General features: G+C 45.4%; 1 protein-coding gene across 3 annotated transcripts in view; it reads right to left on the bottom strand.

The window, feature by feature from the left end:
* Window positions 1-19,257, bottom strand: part of LOC147634627 (UDP-N-acetylglucosamine transporter UGNT1-like) — a 32,424-nt gene that overhangs the window by 8,918 nt on the left and 4,249 nt on the right. For all 3 annotated transcript variants that reach the window (XR_015266769.1, XM_086803762.1, XM_086803763.1), the window contains exons 2-5: window positions 18,385-18,593; window positions 5,491-5,567; window positions 5,124-5,279; window positions 4,900-5,033 (exon numbers count right to left, since the gene is read on the bottom strand). Coding sequence is in view for 2 of the 3 variants with exons in the window: in XM_086803762.1 (XP_086659888.1) it covers window positions 4,900-5,033; window positions 5,124-5,279; window positions 5,491-5,567; window positions 18,385-18,511 (494 nt within the window). In the remaining variant the exon portion in view is untranslated. The remainder of the gene's footprint in view (window positions 1-4,899; window positions 5,034-5,123; window positions 5,280-5,490; window positions 5,568-18,384; window positions 18,594-19,257) is intronic.

Here is a 19,257-nt window from a genome sequence, read left to right on the forward strand (position 1 = left end):
AGAAGCATGTAGTTGCATGTAGAAGGGGGGCAGCCCTTAGGGCTAGCCCAGAAGGGGGTATTGTATCCCTTGATCGGGCAAGGGGTAGGCCTTAGCCAACCCAAGGGGCCCGAGAGGCCCATGGCCTTTGCCCCCCAGCCAAGGAGGCTGTGGCTCAGTCGGTCAGCCCAAGGATGCGCTTGGCAGGCTGTTGGCCAGCCAGCCGACTTGCTTTAGAGGCCAGCCCAGCCAAGCGGCCAGGGTTTATAGGCTTCCCAGCAGCCATGCGGAGGCCATAGTGGCTGCCTGCAGCCAGCCAGGACAGCGCATAGGGCGGCCAGCAAAGCATGGTGTGAAAGTACCTATTAAAAAGGACTTCAGCAAGTCGTGGGATATTTTAACAGGCAGACCACTGTTAGGGCCAGCAGACCAGCAACTTTAGGAGCTATAAATAGCTTAGGTCAGAATTCAGTCATTCATCTCATTATTCACAAGGGGTTGTGTGTTCCAAGGGGCCAGAAACAGCCAAGGGGAGCTCTCAGCCAAGATGAAGAGTGGAGGTCAAGAACCAGATTAGATTTGCGTTATTTGTACATCATTCTAATGAAGCAAATACACCATTTGTGGTGGGGGCTCTACAGAGGGTATTTGGGACCCAAAATTGTGTCCGACTCCCTCTCTCTCTCTCTACCCCAATGGACGATAATACAATCTTCTTCTTCTTCTTCTTCTTCTTCTTCTTCTTCTCTCTCTCTCTCTCTCTCTCTCTCTCTCTCTCTCTCTCTCTCTCTCTCTCTCTCTCTCTCTATGTTGTGCGTTATCTTCGTTGCAAAAGATTGCTGAATTTTGAAAATTGAAGTTACCGATTCTATCCACCGAGCTTCCGCATGTCACATTGGTACCAGAGCTTCAGGCTGATTCTGAGATATTGTTGCTGCCCAGGTCCCATCCACCCTTACTAACAGCACCACACATGGATGAAACCATCACCCCTGTCTTGATCTTTTGGTGGTGTGGCAAAATGACCAGGCAACATTGTATCAGATTCAGGTTCAGCAATGCTAAACGCCGATGGTGTCCTAGATGAAGGTGCACGGTCCAAGGAGAGTAACACAAGACATGGAAGAAGTTCCCAGGAGGTTGGTTGGTGGTGTACCACAAGACCAAGGGGAATGGCAGTCCTGTGAATCGGATGCTACTTGGGGTATGGGGCATACCAGGAAAGGCTTTCACGCAACATTTCCAAGGGAGGATGATCCGAGAGTGCCAGATTCGATACTTAGGAAAAGAAGACCAAAGAAAGTGTTCAAGGACAGGGCATGAAGGGCTAGGGGACAAAGTGGAACAGACGCACAGATCTTCATCAGGTTTGGAGTAGAATTGGAGAATAGGGCAGGGTTTTTCAGTGAAGGTTGCCAGGAAGGGAAGGATGGCAGGTTTGGGAGTCCACGAGGAGACAAGGGGATGATGACAGTTATCCAGGGTCAAAAGTTGGAATCCCATCATCAAGTTTAGCAGAAAGGGATGTCATGTGCACGCACATGGACATGCAAGATCCCAGTGCTAATTCTTGAGAGGTAGCTGATAAACATTACAAAGACCAGATTTTGGAGCTTCAGCAGCTTTATGAGGCGCGGAAGGATTTATGGAGGACCGGTTCCTTGTCGGCCAGCAAATAAGGATTTGGCAGAGGTCGTCAGAGGCAAAGGGGATTTTCTAGTCCAAGGAACTGGCTGACAGCAAGTAGGCCAATTCACATATCCCTCAAAGGCCTATATAAGCACTTGCTTGGCTCATTGTTGATGATTCAGTCCCCTTCTTGGGATTGAGTCATAGACTAGGATTAGACTAGGCTTTTCAACCTTTTCAAGGGCAGCCTATGGTTTGCCAAGAATTGTACCTTTTTGTACTATCTTGAATATACTGAAAACTCAACTATCTCTCTCTTCTCTCCATCTTCTATTTGTGTTTTGCATCAAGATGTTCCTAAAGGTGTTTAGGGCTGAAAGAAGACTCCCAAAGGTTCCGCATGTGACATCTCTGGGCATTTAGTTTGTATTTGTATTCCTTGTATTGCTATTTGGACAGCCCAAAACTAATGTGTTTGCTCCCTGGCTTAGTAGCCGAGTCATCTCGTACATCTCTAGCATCTTGGGCTCAATCTTAGGTGGCAGATGTCCACCCTTTTTCTGCTTAAACCAACCTTAAACTTGCCCTTATTATGACCTGAAATTTTAAGGATCACTTCATATGTGAATTCTCAGCCACTCTCGCCAAATGTATCAATTGCTCAATCATTTGATTCGGGTACACATCCAAGCTCTGTTGGATTATGATATGAAACCCCGACTCAAATTTCCTCTTCATCTCATCATCATATATCTGCATAAATGCTGTTACCTTGAGAAGAGTATCTTGGGAGAGGCAATCCCACTCTTTGTGCACATCCTTTGCAAAGTTCAGTGGTAAGAATCAGGCATAAAACTATGTTTTAAATTCAGCCCACGTGTGGGCAGCACTTTTATCTATAATCTTGGCTAACCACCAATCGTTGGTCGTGTCTTTCAAGTGCATCCCCACATATCTAAGCATAAACTTTTCCGAAAAGTCCTCATTGCACAAGGCAATCTTAAATTGAAACTAGTGACAAAAAACGCTCTCCTTATGAGTTTACGGGACACATTTTGTGCAATGTAAACCCCAGCTCGTGAAACAAAACAAAACAAAGAAATCTCAAATTGTCGTATGAAAGCAAGTGCCTTTGTGGTATCCATTCTGCCATTGAAGTTCTCTAACTTCGCATCCTTATCCCCTCCGTGTATTTGCATCCTCATCATGACGGTGATGTCATGTTGGGAGTCATGAATCCTCCTCTCTTGATCTCGGGTCACTCTCAGAACAAGTGGTACCCTATGCATGCAAATGAACATGCTGTGATGGCTCATAGCGGGAGTGTGTAGAAGTATCCTCAATCCTACTCCTCCCCCTTTCTAATTCTGTGTACCATCACTGTTAGCCAAACAAGGTGGTTTTTTCAAGAACAACTTGCCCTCAGCATTTGCAACCACATCACCCCTGCTGATCAAATAAGCAACTGCAAGCTCTCCGGGTCCAACGCCCATCTCTGCTGCTGTGGTTTATATTTTTTAATAGATCCTTCTATTACTTAAAAGCAATTCCGCCAAGAGGTGTAATGCAACATTGTCAATGATTGTAGGAAAACAAGAAAAATAGCCTCTCGGAGGGAGGCTGCGTCAGAGGGGAGGGAGGGGGGCATGTGTGTGCCCGGGGGGGGGGGGGGGGGCGGGGGGGAGAGAGAGAGAGAGAGAGAGAGAGAGAGAGAGAGAATAGCCATTGGGTTGTGGAAGCCAAACCGATGGCCTGTAATGCCAAATGACCATGCCGTCCTTTTCAGAAGAGAAGAAGGGTCCACCAGTGCTCCAGGTGTGGAAGAAAGCAGCCCGCTCTCTCTACATGTGCACTGAGTCCCCCGCCAGGCGCTCCAGGCGTTCCCACAGTCCAGATAGCTCGAATGGTCTCCACGGCAGGGGGGGGGGGAGGCACTCATTGCAGCGTGCTCACCCGATGTGTCAGGCAGCATGGGCGCAAATGAGCTCCCAACGCTGGCATGTGCATTTCTCTGGGTCAAATGTCGCGGACAGGGGTTGTGGCCACTGTCGCCACTGAGATGCAGCGGTGCGACAGTACAAGAGTCACGCCATTTTCGTCATCCTTGTAGAAAAGTGCTGAAACCGTCCCCTCATGTGACCGTGCGGGCAGTGGCAAGGTGTGAAGTGAAGCCAAGACACAGGGTTGGTGAGAACCATACACGGTGTGAAATAGCCTTCACTACCCAGGACTTGATAAGAGTTGAATCACAACGTGAGTGAAGTTCACTGACGGCGGGTTCACTCTTATCAAACCAAACGGATTTAATAAGCTGGATCACAGCATGAGTGAAATTCACTCAGGGTGGGTTTGATGCAGATGGATTTAAGGTACACATAAAGGGTAGGCCTCCCACCAAGCCGACAATCAGGATGGGAATCCCCAAGCCATCCAATCATCGTCCAGAGGGTTGGGAGAGGGGAGGAGCCAGTCGGCGGGGGGGAGGGGGGGGGGGTGTTGTGGATGGCATATCGAATCCAGGCAGGTGGCTGGATGGGAGGCAGAAGAGAGGGTTCCAAGCGATGGGCTGGTGCTCTCAAGCCTTCTTGGTGGACGGGCAAGGGAGGGGCGCAGGGGGGGGAGGGGGGGGAGGGGGGAGTTTGTAAATGCTAGGTAGGCAGAGGTCAAAGCCCGGAAGAGGCTGGCGGCAAATCTGTCAGTGAAGGAGGTGCTGAACTCTCTCAAAGGGGCCACAGAAAAGAACCGTCACACATCTGGAGTTCAGGGGCCACCCGAGATGGGAGCCAAGTAGAGATGCAGGAACTTTCTGTCCCGGCTCACGCAAACGCACACGCCTGTTCGTCCTACTCACACGAACTCACAGGTCCTGCTCCTGTGAACTCACAGGCATGTCTGTTCTGCTCACGTGAACTCACTGGCAGGACACCAATATCACTCTGCTATGAGGCAGAACCCTGTTGTCCAGTAAATACCCTATAAGGCCAGTCCAACCAGTCCAGTCAGCCCTATCAACTGTGTACGGACAAGTCCAAATCAGCCCTCAGCACTTGTTCCTTGCCCAAAACACTTGCTGTCTGGAATTTCCAGACCTGTATGATAAGTGGACCAGCCATGTGTGCAGACTTGTTCTGTTTTAAGTACTTTTTAGCATGTTTTAGGCCATTTTCAGCCTGTTACGCTCTATGTTTCATTTTTAATCCCCACCACAGCCCTTTCATTGTAATCAAAGTGCACAGCTTCATCTCAACCACCTCGAATTCAAGGTCAACAGAGAGAAGATGAATATAATACCTGGTGACAACATATCTCGAATATTTTTGTCCTGCAAGTACATATTCTATAAACATGGTGAAGAAGACTGTTGTCCTCCTCAGTGTCGTATACATTGGCACATTGACTCCTCTAATCGATGCCATACCAACAATCTGAAACAATTCCAATGTAGAGCCTTTAGTTACACCTCCCGGAAAAGTCCAGTAACAAAAAAAGTCATGACTCCTGGGTAGAAATCACACCATATAGAATAAGTATGCAAATGAAAGAGGAGATGTTTTCAGAATCGTTCGGTATGGTACAAGTCCTTTCAAAGAAACATCTGTCTTTGGATCGTTTCCAAAATTGATCAAATTCCAAGATCTCAATGCAAACAGCAATACATTTGAGCAGATCATCTGAACAAATCAGTGTATGATCAGACCCATAATTAATTGCAAATACCACATCTGAAAATATTGCTTTAGTAAGGATAGGACTAGTACACAAGCTCCATCTTGTATCACTTAGGCAAATCCACTATGATGTTAATCTAGATATTCATCGGTTTCTAGAAGATACATATGAGCAAATGTAGAAGTTAAGTTGCTAGACCATAAACGACACCACCTGAAGCAAGGTAATAACGTTTGCACATGGAAAGCCGTAGGACGAGAGTGCTGCCTTGTTGAACATCACCAACATTACTGTGATCCAAAGTCAAAAGTCAATTCTAGTTGAGACACGCTCCAAGAAAACTGTTTCTAAGCATTCATCAATCCGTGCAAAAATAAACCTCCCTAAGCCTCTATCACAACACTCCGAGATGTAAAACCAAGTTTAAACTTGGACTTAGCATCTGAAAAAAAATAACAAAACCTCATGTAACATGTATCTATATATGTATATACATACAGTTATGTGTGAGTCTTAATGTGTATACACATGTGGACGTGCATTTATGTCTGTGTTGATAGGCATGGATGCATGTAACGCATGTGTGCAAGTATGCTGTTTGTATATGAATGTACACCTACATGACTATCAATGTATATCTAACCATGTAGGCAACCATCTCTATAACACAAGCATATACATGTAGATATACATGGCTATATAAGTATGTGCTTGAGTAAGCAAGAGCATGCAAGCGCATGTAGTGAACTACAAATTCAATGTGCATGTAGTCTGTCTCTTTCAATGAGGTTGCAGCCTTGGCAAAAGAGCACATTTCCAGATGGGGTTGATTTTTGACCAGTTGCCCTGCCCATCAAAATCACAGGACACCTCGAGAAAAGACAGAATTTAGTGTCATTTTTGTCAGGGAAATCACAATTGATGCAAGTTAAAAAATGTTTGGAACATTCAAAACAGGCCACAAAAATCAATGCTGTGCAGTCCAGAACCCACTATAGATCAAGGCTTTTTTGGCACTTGCTAGTTTACGGGTCTTTTAATATATCATTTCTTTTGTTGCAGTAGCATGTAGGGATGCTTTAGGCATCTTCTATAACAGATTGTATATACCTACACCTTTTTGGTTTGCCCCTCTGCATAAGTTAATCTCTCTCTCTCTCAGTTTGATGGTTCCATTGTCTTTTCAGGGAGCGATTTGGCCCAGTCTCAAGTAATTGATTTCCCAGACCAGCAATGCCTAGGACTCTACCTGATGGAGCTGCGCCACCACAGAGATCAGCTATGCAAAGAGGCATGGATGCAGACCCCAGATGCCTCAGCCCCCCATCACGAAGTTTCTTTAATCCTACCTAGGATGGAGGCCCCCCAGTGACAATCACGAGAGAACTGTGACCTGGATGCGCCTACTCGATGGACCAGGCAGCACACACTGACAGTCCATGTGCAATGGCATGACCTGCCGCCTCCCAGATGTCTCTCTAGACAAGGTGATCCAGATGAAAAGACCTAGACCCCTAAGACCCACTAGTCCAAGGAGATGCTCCACCCAACAATTTCAGATCTGAGAGATCCTCCAAAGACACAGAAGTACCACAGAAGTGCCCCTCCACATCCAGTGGACCTGGAGAGCCTCTATACAGTCGTAGATGTCAAGGACCCACTTTGATCCCTCACATTGTATCATTGGAGCATTGTACCAGTAGCACTCACATGGCTGTATTTTCTTTCAGCTCTATATGTTTTTTCCATGATTCAATCATTATAACACTTCCAGTCTCATAGACCCTTTGGTCTTTTGTAGACGTTACCAGAACTTTCTTTCCTTCTTTTTCAAGCTCGTGGAAGAGCTACAGAAAGTACTATACAAGATCAGCTTCTAACAGTGATGACATATGGGTTAATCCACACGCCAGGTTACCTAAAAATTCAAACATCCAAAGCACTAAGGATCTCCATGGGCCAGCTCTGGGTGTCATCATATAGACTCCACATTAAGGCAGAGACAGGTGTCATCCACACATGAGAACCCAAAGTTCTGCAATGCATGTGATATGCATAAGTATGATGCCCAGCATACTATGCAATTAGAGGCCACTTTCACTGCCTGTTCACAGAGAGATTTGTTCCTCTTCGGTGTGTCATAAGAGTATAAGGATCATCGGTGTGTGACACTCTTTCTACATGAGAGACGAGATAAGGAGACTGACTCATGAGAGGACAGAGGAGGCGAGAAGAACAGAGCCAATGTCAGGCACTTCTCCCATTTTCTTCCAGAACAGGTAGATAGCATCAAGCTCAAGATCCAGATGAGGAGGAGGAGGCGGCTCAAGAACACCGGTTGCACATAGAGAGATTTCAGCCACCCAGAGTTTCCATCCTAACCTCTAGATGCCTAGCTGCATGCTGGGAACCCTTGAATGACAGCACATAGAACAGATCAAAGACCAAAAGCTCAACAAAAGAGATCACACCAATGCCACACCCAAACACACACACCTCCTCTGGGGCAAAGGACCATCTTTGATCATATTGCAATCTATGTGTTTGGATGCCCCTCATGTATGTCACTAAACAAGGTATTGAGACAGCTTTGTGACCCTGTTTGGCTTTGACATACCATGCTTTATTGTCCATCACTGTCTTCTTCACACACGTGACGATATCCATCTACTTTTGTTTAGATTATACTTTGTTTGGGTTATAGGGGAGGCTCACACAATGTATCATCATTTATCTCTTGGGTCATTTGAGTCCCCCCAAAGACATTAGTAACTCTCTCTCTCTCTCTCTCATCCCGCCTATAGCGACATAGACCCTCAAGATCTAGGACATTCTGCAGCACCACCGACCAGCTGGACATTGCTTCCATGTATACAGTCATAGGAGGGGATGACACATGACGAGTCTGGACACTAGGCAGTGGATGTAGAGAGTTTATATGAGACCACAAATGCTAAGAATACAAAATGATCACCCCTTTCCCAGAATAAGAGCTTGTACATGAGATGTTCCTTCCCTCTTCTTACCTGGACAGTTGCCTCCCACCACATGCTTCAGCCATTACAGGGCTACTTTATAAGATTGTCATTCACAAAGCTGTTCTTTGATTCTTTAGCTAGATCGGTTATCTTTTCCCATGATACAGTTACTTCACGGATGTATCATGTATTATAACACTTTTCATCTCATATACCCTTGGCCTTTTGCAGACATTAATACAACTCTCTCTCTCTCTCTCTCTCTCTCTCTATGCCTTCAAGGCATTCCGTGGACGTTAATATGACTCTTTCTTTCTCTCTCTCTCTCAAGTGACCCGAGATGACCAGCTCCACAAAATGGAATGGCCTGCAAGGCAGGCTGAAGAAGGTCATCGCCAAAATGGAAATCCATATCAATGCAAGCACAGAGGAAAATAACAGCTCCATGGGATCCTATGCATGGGATAGATCATGGCTTCGTCATCCTCCAAGACGTTTCTGATGTTTTATGAAGACTCGCATGACAGGGAAGTAGCTGAGTTGAAGGAGGCCATGACCAACAACTTGCCAAACTGAAAGAGCAACATGAACAGGACATGGCAGCACTAAAGGTTGAAATGGCAAAACGGGCTCGGGAACCACAGCAGGCAGCCCACATTTTGATCGTAAATCAGATCAAGGAAGCCACTGCCAAGTTCCAAGAAGATATCCAGACCACCACAACGGGCTTACGCAGACACTGAGAGTACCTCCCAATGGGGCGAGGTGGTCAAGAAACACAAGACCCCAGTGAAACACAGAGGCAATCATTACCGCTACACTCAAGTAAGACATATGTTGGGGTAAAGGCATTATGCCCACCCTTATAGTGTGTACAAGCCCATAAGTTATAGTACATAGTACACTTAGTACTTTTAATGTACTAAGTGCACTATGTGTACTAGTGCAATATACATGTGTGATAGGGGAGTCACACACTCATTCCAATGAGTTGACTTATCCCCACAACTCACTCTCTCTCTCTCTCTCTCTTCTTCTCTCTGTGTGTTTGTCTCTCACATGAAACCCTAAATCTCCCATCAACTGGTATCAGAGCCCTGGTTTTTAGGGTTTTGTTCTCAAGTGTGTAGAGCTGGAAATCAACTGGTTGTAGGCAACGTGAGCAGTGGCAGCAAGGTGTTGGGCGCTGCAAGACAGTGGAAGTCGCCTGTGTGCGTTGGTGGCCACAAGGCGCAAAGCAGCGTGAGCAGTTGCAGCAAGGCGTCAGACTCCTGGCCACAAGGTGTAGCAACGCACACCACAGGGCAGCAGCGCTCGCAGCAGGTGAGGCGCCCAGAGCTAAAACGCCGCCAGCAGCTGGCAGGTGATTTTCTCGAAGCGTAAACGTAGGCTACTACGAGCGGCAGTTCTCCACAGCTGAGCTCGTGCGCTTGCAGCAACGCGTTGGGCGGATAAGCGCATGCAGGCAGGCGGGCGTCCATCCAAACACACCTACGAGCGAGCCCCTATATCCGCCAACTTCGGTGAGAGCCGTCGCGTGTAGCGCTGGCCCTGGGCAAGTTACGCTTCGCTCCTCGTCACTTTCTCCAAGGCGTAACAGCAGCGCTCACAACAAATCAGGCGTCCAAAGCGAAAACGCCTCAACTAGCCTCCATTTTTTTTGGTCTATTGTTGACACCAGCTCCCCTTTATTGCTGCAGAGCTCCTCAGCTATTGCCCACCTGCACAGCAACAAATACGAAGCCCTCCCCCTTTTCTTGCATCAGAAATCAAAAATTTACGAGGTATTTGCTTCAATTGTTTTTGGGATTTGCAATTGAGCAGGTACAGGTGCCAAATTGCTCAATTTTTGAGCAAAATTGGCAAAATTGGGTGACACTGGTCACAATCAGGATCAATTTGCAGGAAATTGGATGTCAAAATTTGGGGCTTTTGATGTAATTGTGCCATTGGGCATTCATACATGTATGATGTGAGCAATCTCACATTCAGGCCAAAATTGCAGGAAATTGCAGTGCAAATCAAGGGGCTTTTGTGCCGATTGGGTTGATTTGCATGCAGGCACTCGCATTTGATGCTTTGGGCAATGTGTTGATGCCTATCAAGCACTCAATGTGCCTGTAAATCAAGGGGCTTTTATGTATTGGATGTATATGTGGCCAGGGGGAAGCATTGTGAAGACTCTGAATGCCTTCATGTGCGCTAATGTACCATGTATGATCAGAAATTGATCTTAAATCAAGGGGCTTTTCAAGATTTTATGCTTGTTGAGCTTGGCAAAGCAGTAGGCAAGACTTTTATGCCTTGAATCCTCAGAAATCAGCTTGTAGTCAAGGGGCTTTTGCCCAATTTCTGTTCGGGACTGTTGTATGCAGTGGTCGTGACTGTAAAAGTCTGATTTTCACTCATTTGGACAGCCAAGAGAGCATTTATTGCTACTGTACCTGCTGGTATAGATTTGGTACAGCTTTGTACAAGTTTTGGCATGGCTGCACATTGATTTGAGTGACCAAAAGGTTCATTTTCAGCTGCTGTACTTGCTGGTATAGGTTTGGTACATCATTGGTGAGCACTTAGTACTGCTGTACAGTACAGTACTTTGGAAGGGCAACAGAGCACATTTAAGGGGCTGTCCTAAATCTGCAGCAACCAGATTTTGGTGATTTCATCACATACAGTGGGAGTAGAGTTGCATTTGTGCTTCCACAGCGGGAGATAAAGCTTGGGAGAACAACTGTGAGCACTTTGTGTGCTTTTGGTGCAGTGTTTGCACATTTTGCAGGGAGTCAGGCATTGACAGGTTGCATATTGCTATGGCAACCACAGGTGAGAGCTCTTCATTGCTTCACATCAAGAAGCTTGAAGGCTCACATAACTATGATATTTGGCAAACCCAGTGCTATAATGTGTTGCTCCAGAAGAAGCAGCACAAGCCCATCAAAGAAAGGGGTGTAAAGCCCGCTTCTCTTACTGCTGAAGAGTGGGAAGATATGGATGAGCTGGCAAGATCTACTATCATGTTGTCTGTGTTAGACACTTTACTTTTCAGCATTCGTGAAGAGAAGATAGCTTGGGGAATGTGGCAAAGATTGCAAGACTTGTATGCCCAGCAAAGTGCCTCAAGCAAAGTGTATTGGTTGAAGAAACTCATAGGTCTTCAAAAGAAGGAAGGGGCGTCTATGGCAGCCCATCTAAATGAGTTTAATGGTATTGTCAGCCAAGTTATAAATCAAAAGTTGGCAATGGACGATGAGTTCAAAGCCACCTTCTCTTATGCACTTTGCCAGAGAGTTGGGACACATTCAGGACAGCCACTAACAATTCGAATGCTATGCTGTCATATGCAGATGTTGAGGGTGCTCTCCTTCAAGAGGAGATGAACAGGAAAAACAACTCTGTTGGAAAGTCCAATGCAATGAATGCACGTGGGAGATCCCAGCAAAGGGGTAAAAGCCAAGAACGGGGAAGGAGCGAGTCCCGCTCCAAAAAGGACTTGGAATGCCATTATTGTGGCAAGAAGGGACACATCAAAAAGCAATGCTACAAATGGAAGAATGATCAAAAGGAAAAGGGAAAAGGCAAAGACAAAGACAAAGATGAAGCCAAAGATGCAAAGCCAAAGGGCAAAAGTGGAGTCAAGATTGAAGAAGTCAATGTGTCACATGCAGGTGACAGTGAGGATGAAGTCCTATTCACATCTTCACTTGATGCCCATTCACTTCTTGCAGGAGATGGTCATGGTATGCACTCATGGATCATTGATTCAGGTGCCTCCTTTCATGTCACAGGTTGCAGAGACTTGTTTGTCAGGTATATTGCTGGCAATGAAGGAGTAGTTTATTTGGGTGACAACCATGCATGCAAGATTCTTGGCAGAGGTGATGTGAGACTTGTGTTTTCAGATGGCTCACAGCTTATGCTCCATGATGTCAGGCATGTGCCTGAGATCAAGAAGAACCTGCTTTCTACTGGACAGCTTGATGATGCTGATTATGTTACCACATTTGGTCGTGGAAAGTGGAAGATTAGTAAGGGCTCATTGGTTGTTGCCAGAGGCTCTAAGGTGGACACTCTTTACTTCATGCATGCAGGTGTTTGTCACCATGCTAATGTAAATGCAACCGAGCTGCCGGAAATCTCTATGTGGCATAGCCGGTTGGGACACATGAGTGTCAAAGGAATGGAGCAATTGTCTCGTTTTGGTTACTTGCCTTCTCTAAAGTTTTCAAGTTTTTAGTTTTGTGAGCATTGTATATATGGCAGGCAACTCCAGTGCCCCCACAAGAAAGCTCTTGGACAGAAAGATGCTCAGTTAGAGCTTGTGCATACAGATGTATGTGAGATGCCTCAGCTTTCTTTGGGAGGGGCAAAATATTTTGTGTCTTTTATTGATGATACCACACGCAAGGTGTGGGTTTATCCTCTTCGTTTGAAGAGTGATACATTCTCAGTGTTTGAGAAGTTTGTTGCTCTTGTTGAGAATCAAACTGGCAAAACACTGAAGGCTTTGCGTTCCGACAATGGTGGAGAGTACATGTCCAAACAGTTTCAGGACTTCTGAGATGCTAAAGGCATCAAGAGGGAGCTCTCTACTCCTTATGATCCTCCACAAAACGGGACAGCAGAGAGGATGAACAGGACCATTCAGGAGAAGGCCCGTTCTATGTTGTCACATGCTGCATTACCTCATGGTTTTTGGGCTGAAGCTGTTATGATAGCCGTTCATCTTATAAACCGGTCACCTAACACGAGGCTTGGTGGGAAAGTGCCAGAAGAAGTATGGACAGGGAAGCCTCCGTCATACAAGCACTTGAGAGTGTTTGGTTGCGTTGCGTACGTGCACATACGCAGGGAAATGTGCACCAAACTTGATCCTAAGTCTCACAAATGCATATTCCTAGGATATGGTGACAGAGGTGAAATGGGGTATAGACTTTGGGATCCAGTGAATAGAAAGATTATACGTAGCAATGATGTCATTTTTGATGAAACATGCATGTATAAGGTGCCTGCAAGGCAACAGGAGCCTGGCAGAGTCATCTTTGATGATGATGGACATCATGGACAACAACCAAGGGCTGTAAATCAGCCATTACAGCAGCAAAACCAGCCCTTAAATGGTGCTGAAAATGGTCCAAATGGACAGCCAGAGATGGCAGAAGATATCCCTATAGATATCCCACAGTTAGAGGAGATACCGGGCATGATATTTCAACCTTATGGCATGGAACAGGAGCCACCTATAGGTTATATGCAGGCTGGACAGCAACCTGCAAATGATGGTCATTGGGTACGGAGGTCCACAACACCCTCCAGAGCCCCTGACAGGTTTGTTCCAGGGGTTGACTACTTGATGCTCACTGACTGTGATGAGCCCTCATGTTATAAGGAGGCTTTACAGAGGGCAGACAAGGCTCTTTGGGAGCGTGCCATGAAGTCAGAGATGGATTCTCTGCACAAAAATGGAACATGGAAGTTGGTGCATTTGCCTACAGGCAAGAAGGTTTTGCCAAGCAAGTGGGTTTACAGGCTCAAAGTTGCACCTGATGCAAAGCCAAGATACAAAGCCAGGTTAGTGGCTAAGGGCTTCACGCAGGAATATGGTGTGGACTTTGATGAGATCTTCTCTCCAGTGGTCAAAATGACCACACTTAGAGCTGTATTAGCTTTGGTTGCTCATGATGATCTGGACTTGATTCAGATGGATGTGAAGACTGCTTTTCTTCACGGTGATCTCCATGAGAAGATATATATGCAACAGCCAGAGGGTTATGCAGTGAATGGAAAGGAGAAGCTTGTATGCAAGCTGAAAAAGAGTCTTTATGGGCTCAAACAGGCACCAAGGGAATGGTATCATAAATTTGATACATTCATGAAATCACAGGATTTCAGGAGAAGTGACATAGATCACTACTTATACACCAAGAAAGCTTTGGATGGCAGTCTATTGATCCTCATCTTGTACGTTGATGATATGTTGATTGCCGGGAAATCTCGTAAAGAGATGGATGCCTTGAAGAAGAGACTGCATCAGACCTTTGATATGAAGAATTTGGGTGATGCAAATCACATTTTGGGTATGCGGATACTTCGGGACAGAAATCAGCATGTGTTGTATTTGTCTCAGAAGGAATACATTGGCAAAGTTTTGCAGAGGTTCAATATGGATGGGGGGAAGAAGACTAGTACTCCTTTGCCTCCATATGTGAAACTCAGTGCTATGGACAGCCCACAGTCGGATAGTGACAGGGCTGATATGGCCAAGATTCCGCATGCTTCAGCTTGTGGGCAGTCTCATTTATGCCATGGTTGCTACTAGGCCAGACATTGCATTTGCAGTGGGAGTGGTTTCTAGATACATGGCCAACCTTGGCAAGAAGCATTGGGAAGCAGTGAAAGGTGTCATGAGATACCTGAAGGGCACACAGGATATGTGCATATGCTTTGGCAAACAGGATGCATTAGTGCATGGTTACACGGATTCGGATTATGCAGGTCATCCAGATAACCGGAAGTCTACTACCGGTTATGTCTTTACATTCACAGGAGGTGCTGTGTCATGGATATCCAGGATGCAGAAGTGCACTGCCTTATCTACTACAGAGGCCGAGTATATTGCAGCCACAGAGGCTTGCAAGGAGGCATTATGGCTATCTCGGTTAGTGGTGGATTTGGGTTATACAGGGGATATTCCATTGTTGCATTGTGACAGTCAAAGTGCCATCCAGTTGGCAAAGAACCCTGTCTTTCATGCAAAGACGAAGCATGTAGATGTGAAGTATCACTTCATCAGAGAGGTGATAGAGAACAAGCAAATTCAGCTTGTTAAGATTCATACGGATGACAACCCGGCTGATCTGTTGACAAAGAGTTTGCCTCCAGAGCGATTTGCTCATTTTGCAGACACTTGATGGACATTGGATGAGGCCAGTTTCAGCCTTGTATGGCCTTGTATATTATCATGTACATGCTGATTTTTTCTTTTCCTTCATTTAAGGGCACTTTGCCTTTAAGTGGGAGGTTGTTGGAGTAAAGGCATTATGCCCACCCTTATAGTGTGTACAAGCCCATAAGTTATAGTACATAGTACACTTAGTACTTTTAATGTACTAAGTGCACTATGTGTACTAGTGCAATATACATATGTGATAGGGGAGTCACACACTCATTCCAATGAGTTGACTTATCCCCACAACTCACTCTCTCTCTCTCTCTTCTTCTCTCTGTGTGTTTGTCTCTCACATGAAACCCTAAATCTCCGATCAACATAGAAGGTGTGACCGCTCCCTCCAAGAGGCCTACAGATCGGAAGACAATATACACATATTTAGAACACTTAATTTAAGTGTTATTAAACAATGGAAACAACATCAGCAACACAAATATTGGAGCCCCCCCCCTCAATACTTTTTGTATTTCTTGGAGTATTTATATTTGTACAAGTGTCACGGGCCTGACAGGCCAGATTTCTCCACAAGGGAGTGAAAACAACCAAAAAGAACTGGTTTCAAGTCGATGAAGAGGTGTTGGGCAGAGTAGCCCCAAATCACAGGCTCATTCCCACCTTCACTGAGAGGACACCTGCCTTTCACTGGTCTTCCGGGACTGTGCACCAACAAGCACGCCCATACTGACGCATGCCAAGGAGTACACCACGGAGGAAACGTGGCCTGGTTCTTCCCAATGAGCTTTGCTCCCAAATTCCCTGGTGAGTCTAACCTTCATTGGCTCTCTCAGAAGCTCTGAGAGCGCGGTTAACAACACCATACAAGGAAATATACTAACCACACCAGGAAGAATTTCTTGAATATGGTCAGCATATACATGCCATGCTCCTGCACCACACAACTTAAAGCATTTTTTGAATTTAAATTAGCAAATTTCAGATTTATACAAATGAGAAAAAGAATATAAGAGCACCTGGTACGGAGAGTTCAATCCAAATACAACCGGTACAATTTGTAGCAGGTATAATCGAGCACATTAGGTACTTCACACATGTGCAGGTACAACCAACCAAGTACTATGCAAGTACCTGTACTTACAACAACAGGTGCAACAAGTACACAAGGGCAGCCAGCAGGTACACCAGGTACACCAGGGGCAGCCAGCAGGTACAATAGGCATACCAGGGGCTGGTATAGGCAGGTACAAGTACTGCATGGCTGGTACAGGTGGGTACAACAGGTACTTAGGTACTACAGGTTCAGCAGGGGTACAGCAGGTACTGCAGGACTGGTACAAGCGTGTACAACAGGTACTGCAGGGCTGGTACAAGCGTGTACTGCAGGTTCAGCAGCCAACAGGCGGGTACAGCAAGTACTGCAAGGCTGGTATTGCAGGTTCAGCATCCAACAGGTGGGTACCACGGCAAAATTCAGGTGTGGGCAGCCTTAGGCGGATACAGGCGATGGGGAGTAGGCTGCAGGCAATGGAGAGAAAGAAACCACCAATCCAACACGTGGGGAATTTTCAATAAATGTTCCATGCAAAAGCCTTATCAAAGGTTATAAAACCTTAGATTCAATTTAATACTATGGACACCATCAAAAGGAAATGTCCAGCTCTTCTTTTAAATGTGTGTGAACACATTAGCTTATAAACATTAAAGTTAACCATAGCTTATGGATTTTACATTTTAAAAGGAGCAAAATGACAATACTTACCACCTGTTCACACGCCACACCACCAAGTCAACAAACAGCATTCCACGGTACACTGGGGGCGTCCCCGTCCAGTGTACGGGCACGGCATAACATGCAGACACACGCAAACAAGTCATGCAAAAACAAATTTATGAATGCAGGCATAAATGCATGTGCACAAATAGTGGACGAAATCTCCCTTTCATGAAACTTGTACAAGAGATTCCTGTCGGGCACAAAACTGGCGCGACAAATATAAATAAATATGTCCTGGTCTTCCTATGGAGTGACAGTCCCATAGGTAAGACACCATCCTGGCTATACACGGGTGGCACCAACAGGCTCCCGTCCATATAGCACGAAGCAAATCACACACGGGTGACACGAAACTGGTTCCCGTCCATGTGACGCAACACTAGTCGCACACGGGTGGCACTAATCTGGCTCCCGTCCATGTGACACCATAAAACTGGCCCTTTCACATGGGACACTGGCCTGGCCCCATGTGAACATGGCACAAAATTGGCCGCTCTATGGAGTGACAGTCCCATAGAAGTGGCTCCAGAAATGGAGATGGACCAAATGGTGATAGAAGGGCACTTAATGTGCGCATCACAAGGCTTCCAACAAGGAACTCTCCTAGGGAGGATGAAGTAACACTATGCCAGCAGATGGGTGTGGAAGGGGCACCCTTCATTGATGCATGACAAGCCGGTAAAGATATCAGCACAAAAAGCGCCCCCACACCCTCCCCCGCCCCCCCCCTACGGGACACGAGAATCTACATTGGTGATAACCTTACACCACTACAGGTGAACGAAGAAAAGCCAGGATGACCATTACTTCCTACCCCATTTAACTCAAGTTCAATAGGAATGTGACAGGCCCTTTGTACAAGAATCAGTTTTATGTTGTGTGAGTACAGAGAGTGCTAGCAACTAGGCAGAACAAGTACCATAGTCTGCCATCCTTACGGTTGATATCTTTTTCCTAGGCTCCCATCATCTTAGATGAGAAACCAGAGGTTGGCACAAGGGATTAGAGCTGAATAAGACCTCCCAGGCATCCCCCTTTGTGGTGCAAGAAACTGAGCAGCATATCTGGAATGCCCTGCCTGTGATTCCATTCGCATATGCTTCACTCGCATCTTTGAAAGACTGTTGCCATTCTCACTTTCATCGATTGTCAAGCAGCACTGCATGGACCCTTTTCCACACGCAGTGCAAGGCATTACCAAACAGTCATCTAGTCATTTTTCAGTCTTTCGAAACATTTGAGAAACTTCGTACTTTTGATTGGGCCTCATAGGCTGTATTTGGCCTCTGAAAATGTTAACATAACTTATTTCTTACACACGTATAGGTGCATGGAGGTATATGCACCAAACAAAATGAAGTTATGAAAACATAGCTCAACATGAACAAAAAACAGTTGTCATGTCTCAAAAAAAACATATGATTCAAAGGCATATTACAAGAATGCACCTGCACAACCCATATATGCCAAAGCAGCACTTATCCCTCTTCTACTCATTGTCGATTTTCGGTGCATATCATCCTTTGTAAACCCATTCCCAAGTGAGATGGGAAGTGTCCCATTTGCCTTATCCATATATTACAAGGTGTAAGTCGTACTAAACAATGTAGCCGTCTTGAAGCTCACAAGAACCCTTACTGTAGCATCAATCTGATACCTAAATCAAAGAGCCACAAAGAAATTTTGGAACAGAGAACATAGTTTATCCACTTGTAAAAATCTTTTGTTTAGAAAGTGATTCTATAAGTTCAGATGCACTTTCGTTTTCTTGCCTTTCTTTAAAATAAAGCACATTAGTCATTTTTCACTAGCTAAGATTCAAAATTACAAGAACACAGAGACCAAAACAGCAAATTAGATCAGTTTGTACCAATTCAAAGCTGAGACTATTTTAGAATCGACAAACAAGAGAGTGCAACCTTTGACTTCATGAGACTACCTAGAAAAGTCAAATCATCACTTCCCCCAGAATAGGTGCTAATGGGGAACTTGAATGATCAGGTAAGTGTTGGCCAATTGTGAGCCCTCTTTGATAAAGGGATATAGATTGGACTGACGCTGTCATGTGCAAGACATGACAGCATAACAAGACCATAGCACTAGAATGTGCTATGAATATGCCAAGACCATCATACATGCTTGTGTTGTCATTGTCTTTGCTATTTGATGTAGAATTATAGTGGAAACTCTTGTTAAAGCCAAAATGGGTAAACATTCCTCCCTTCCTGTTGTTGTCGATCGCGTTCTCATGATCAAGTAGAAGATTGTGTTATGGGGGGAGAATTGAGAAGTTATTTTGTTTATTCTTATGATATTGCATG

The sequence above is a fragment of the Cibotium barometz genome, chromosome 10, assembly GCF_041138505.1.
Source record: "Cibotium barometz isolate CiBa-2024 chromosome 10, ASM4113850v1, whole genome shotgun sequence".
Lineage (NCBI taxonomy): Eukaryota > Viridiplantae > Streptophyta > Polypodiopsida > Cyatheales > Cibotiaceae > Cibotium > Cibotium barometz.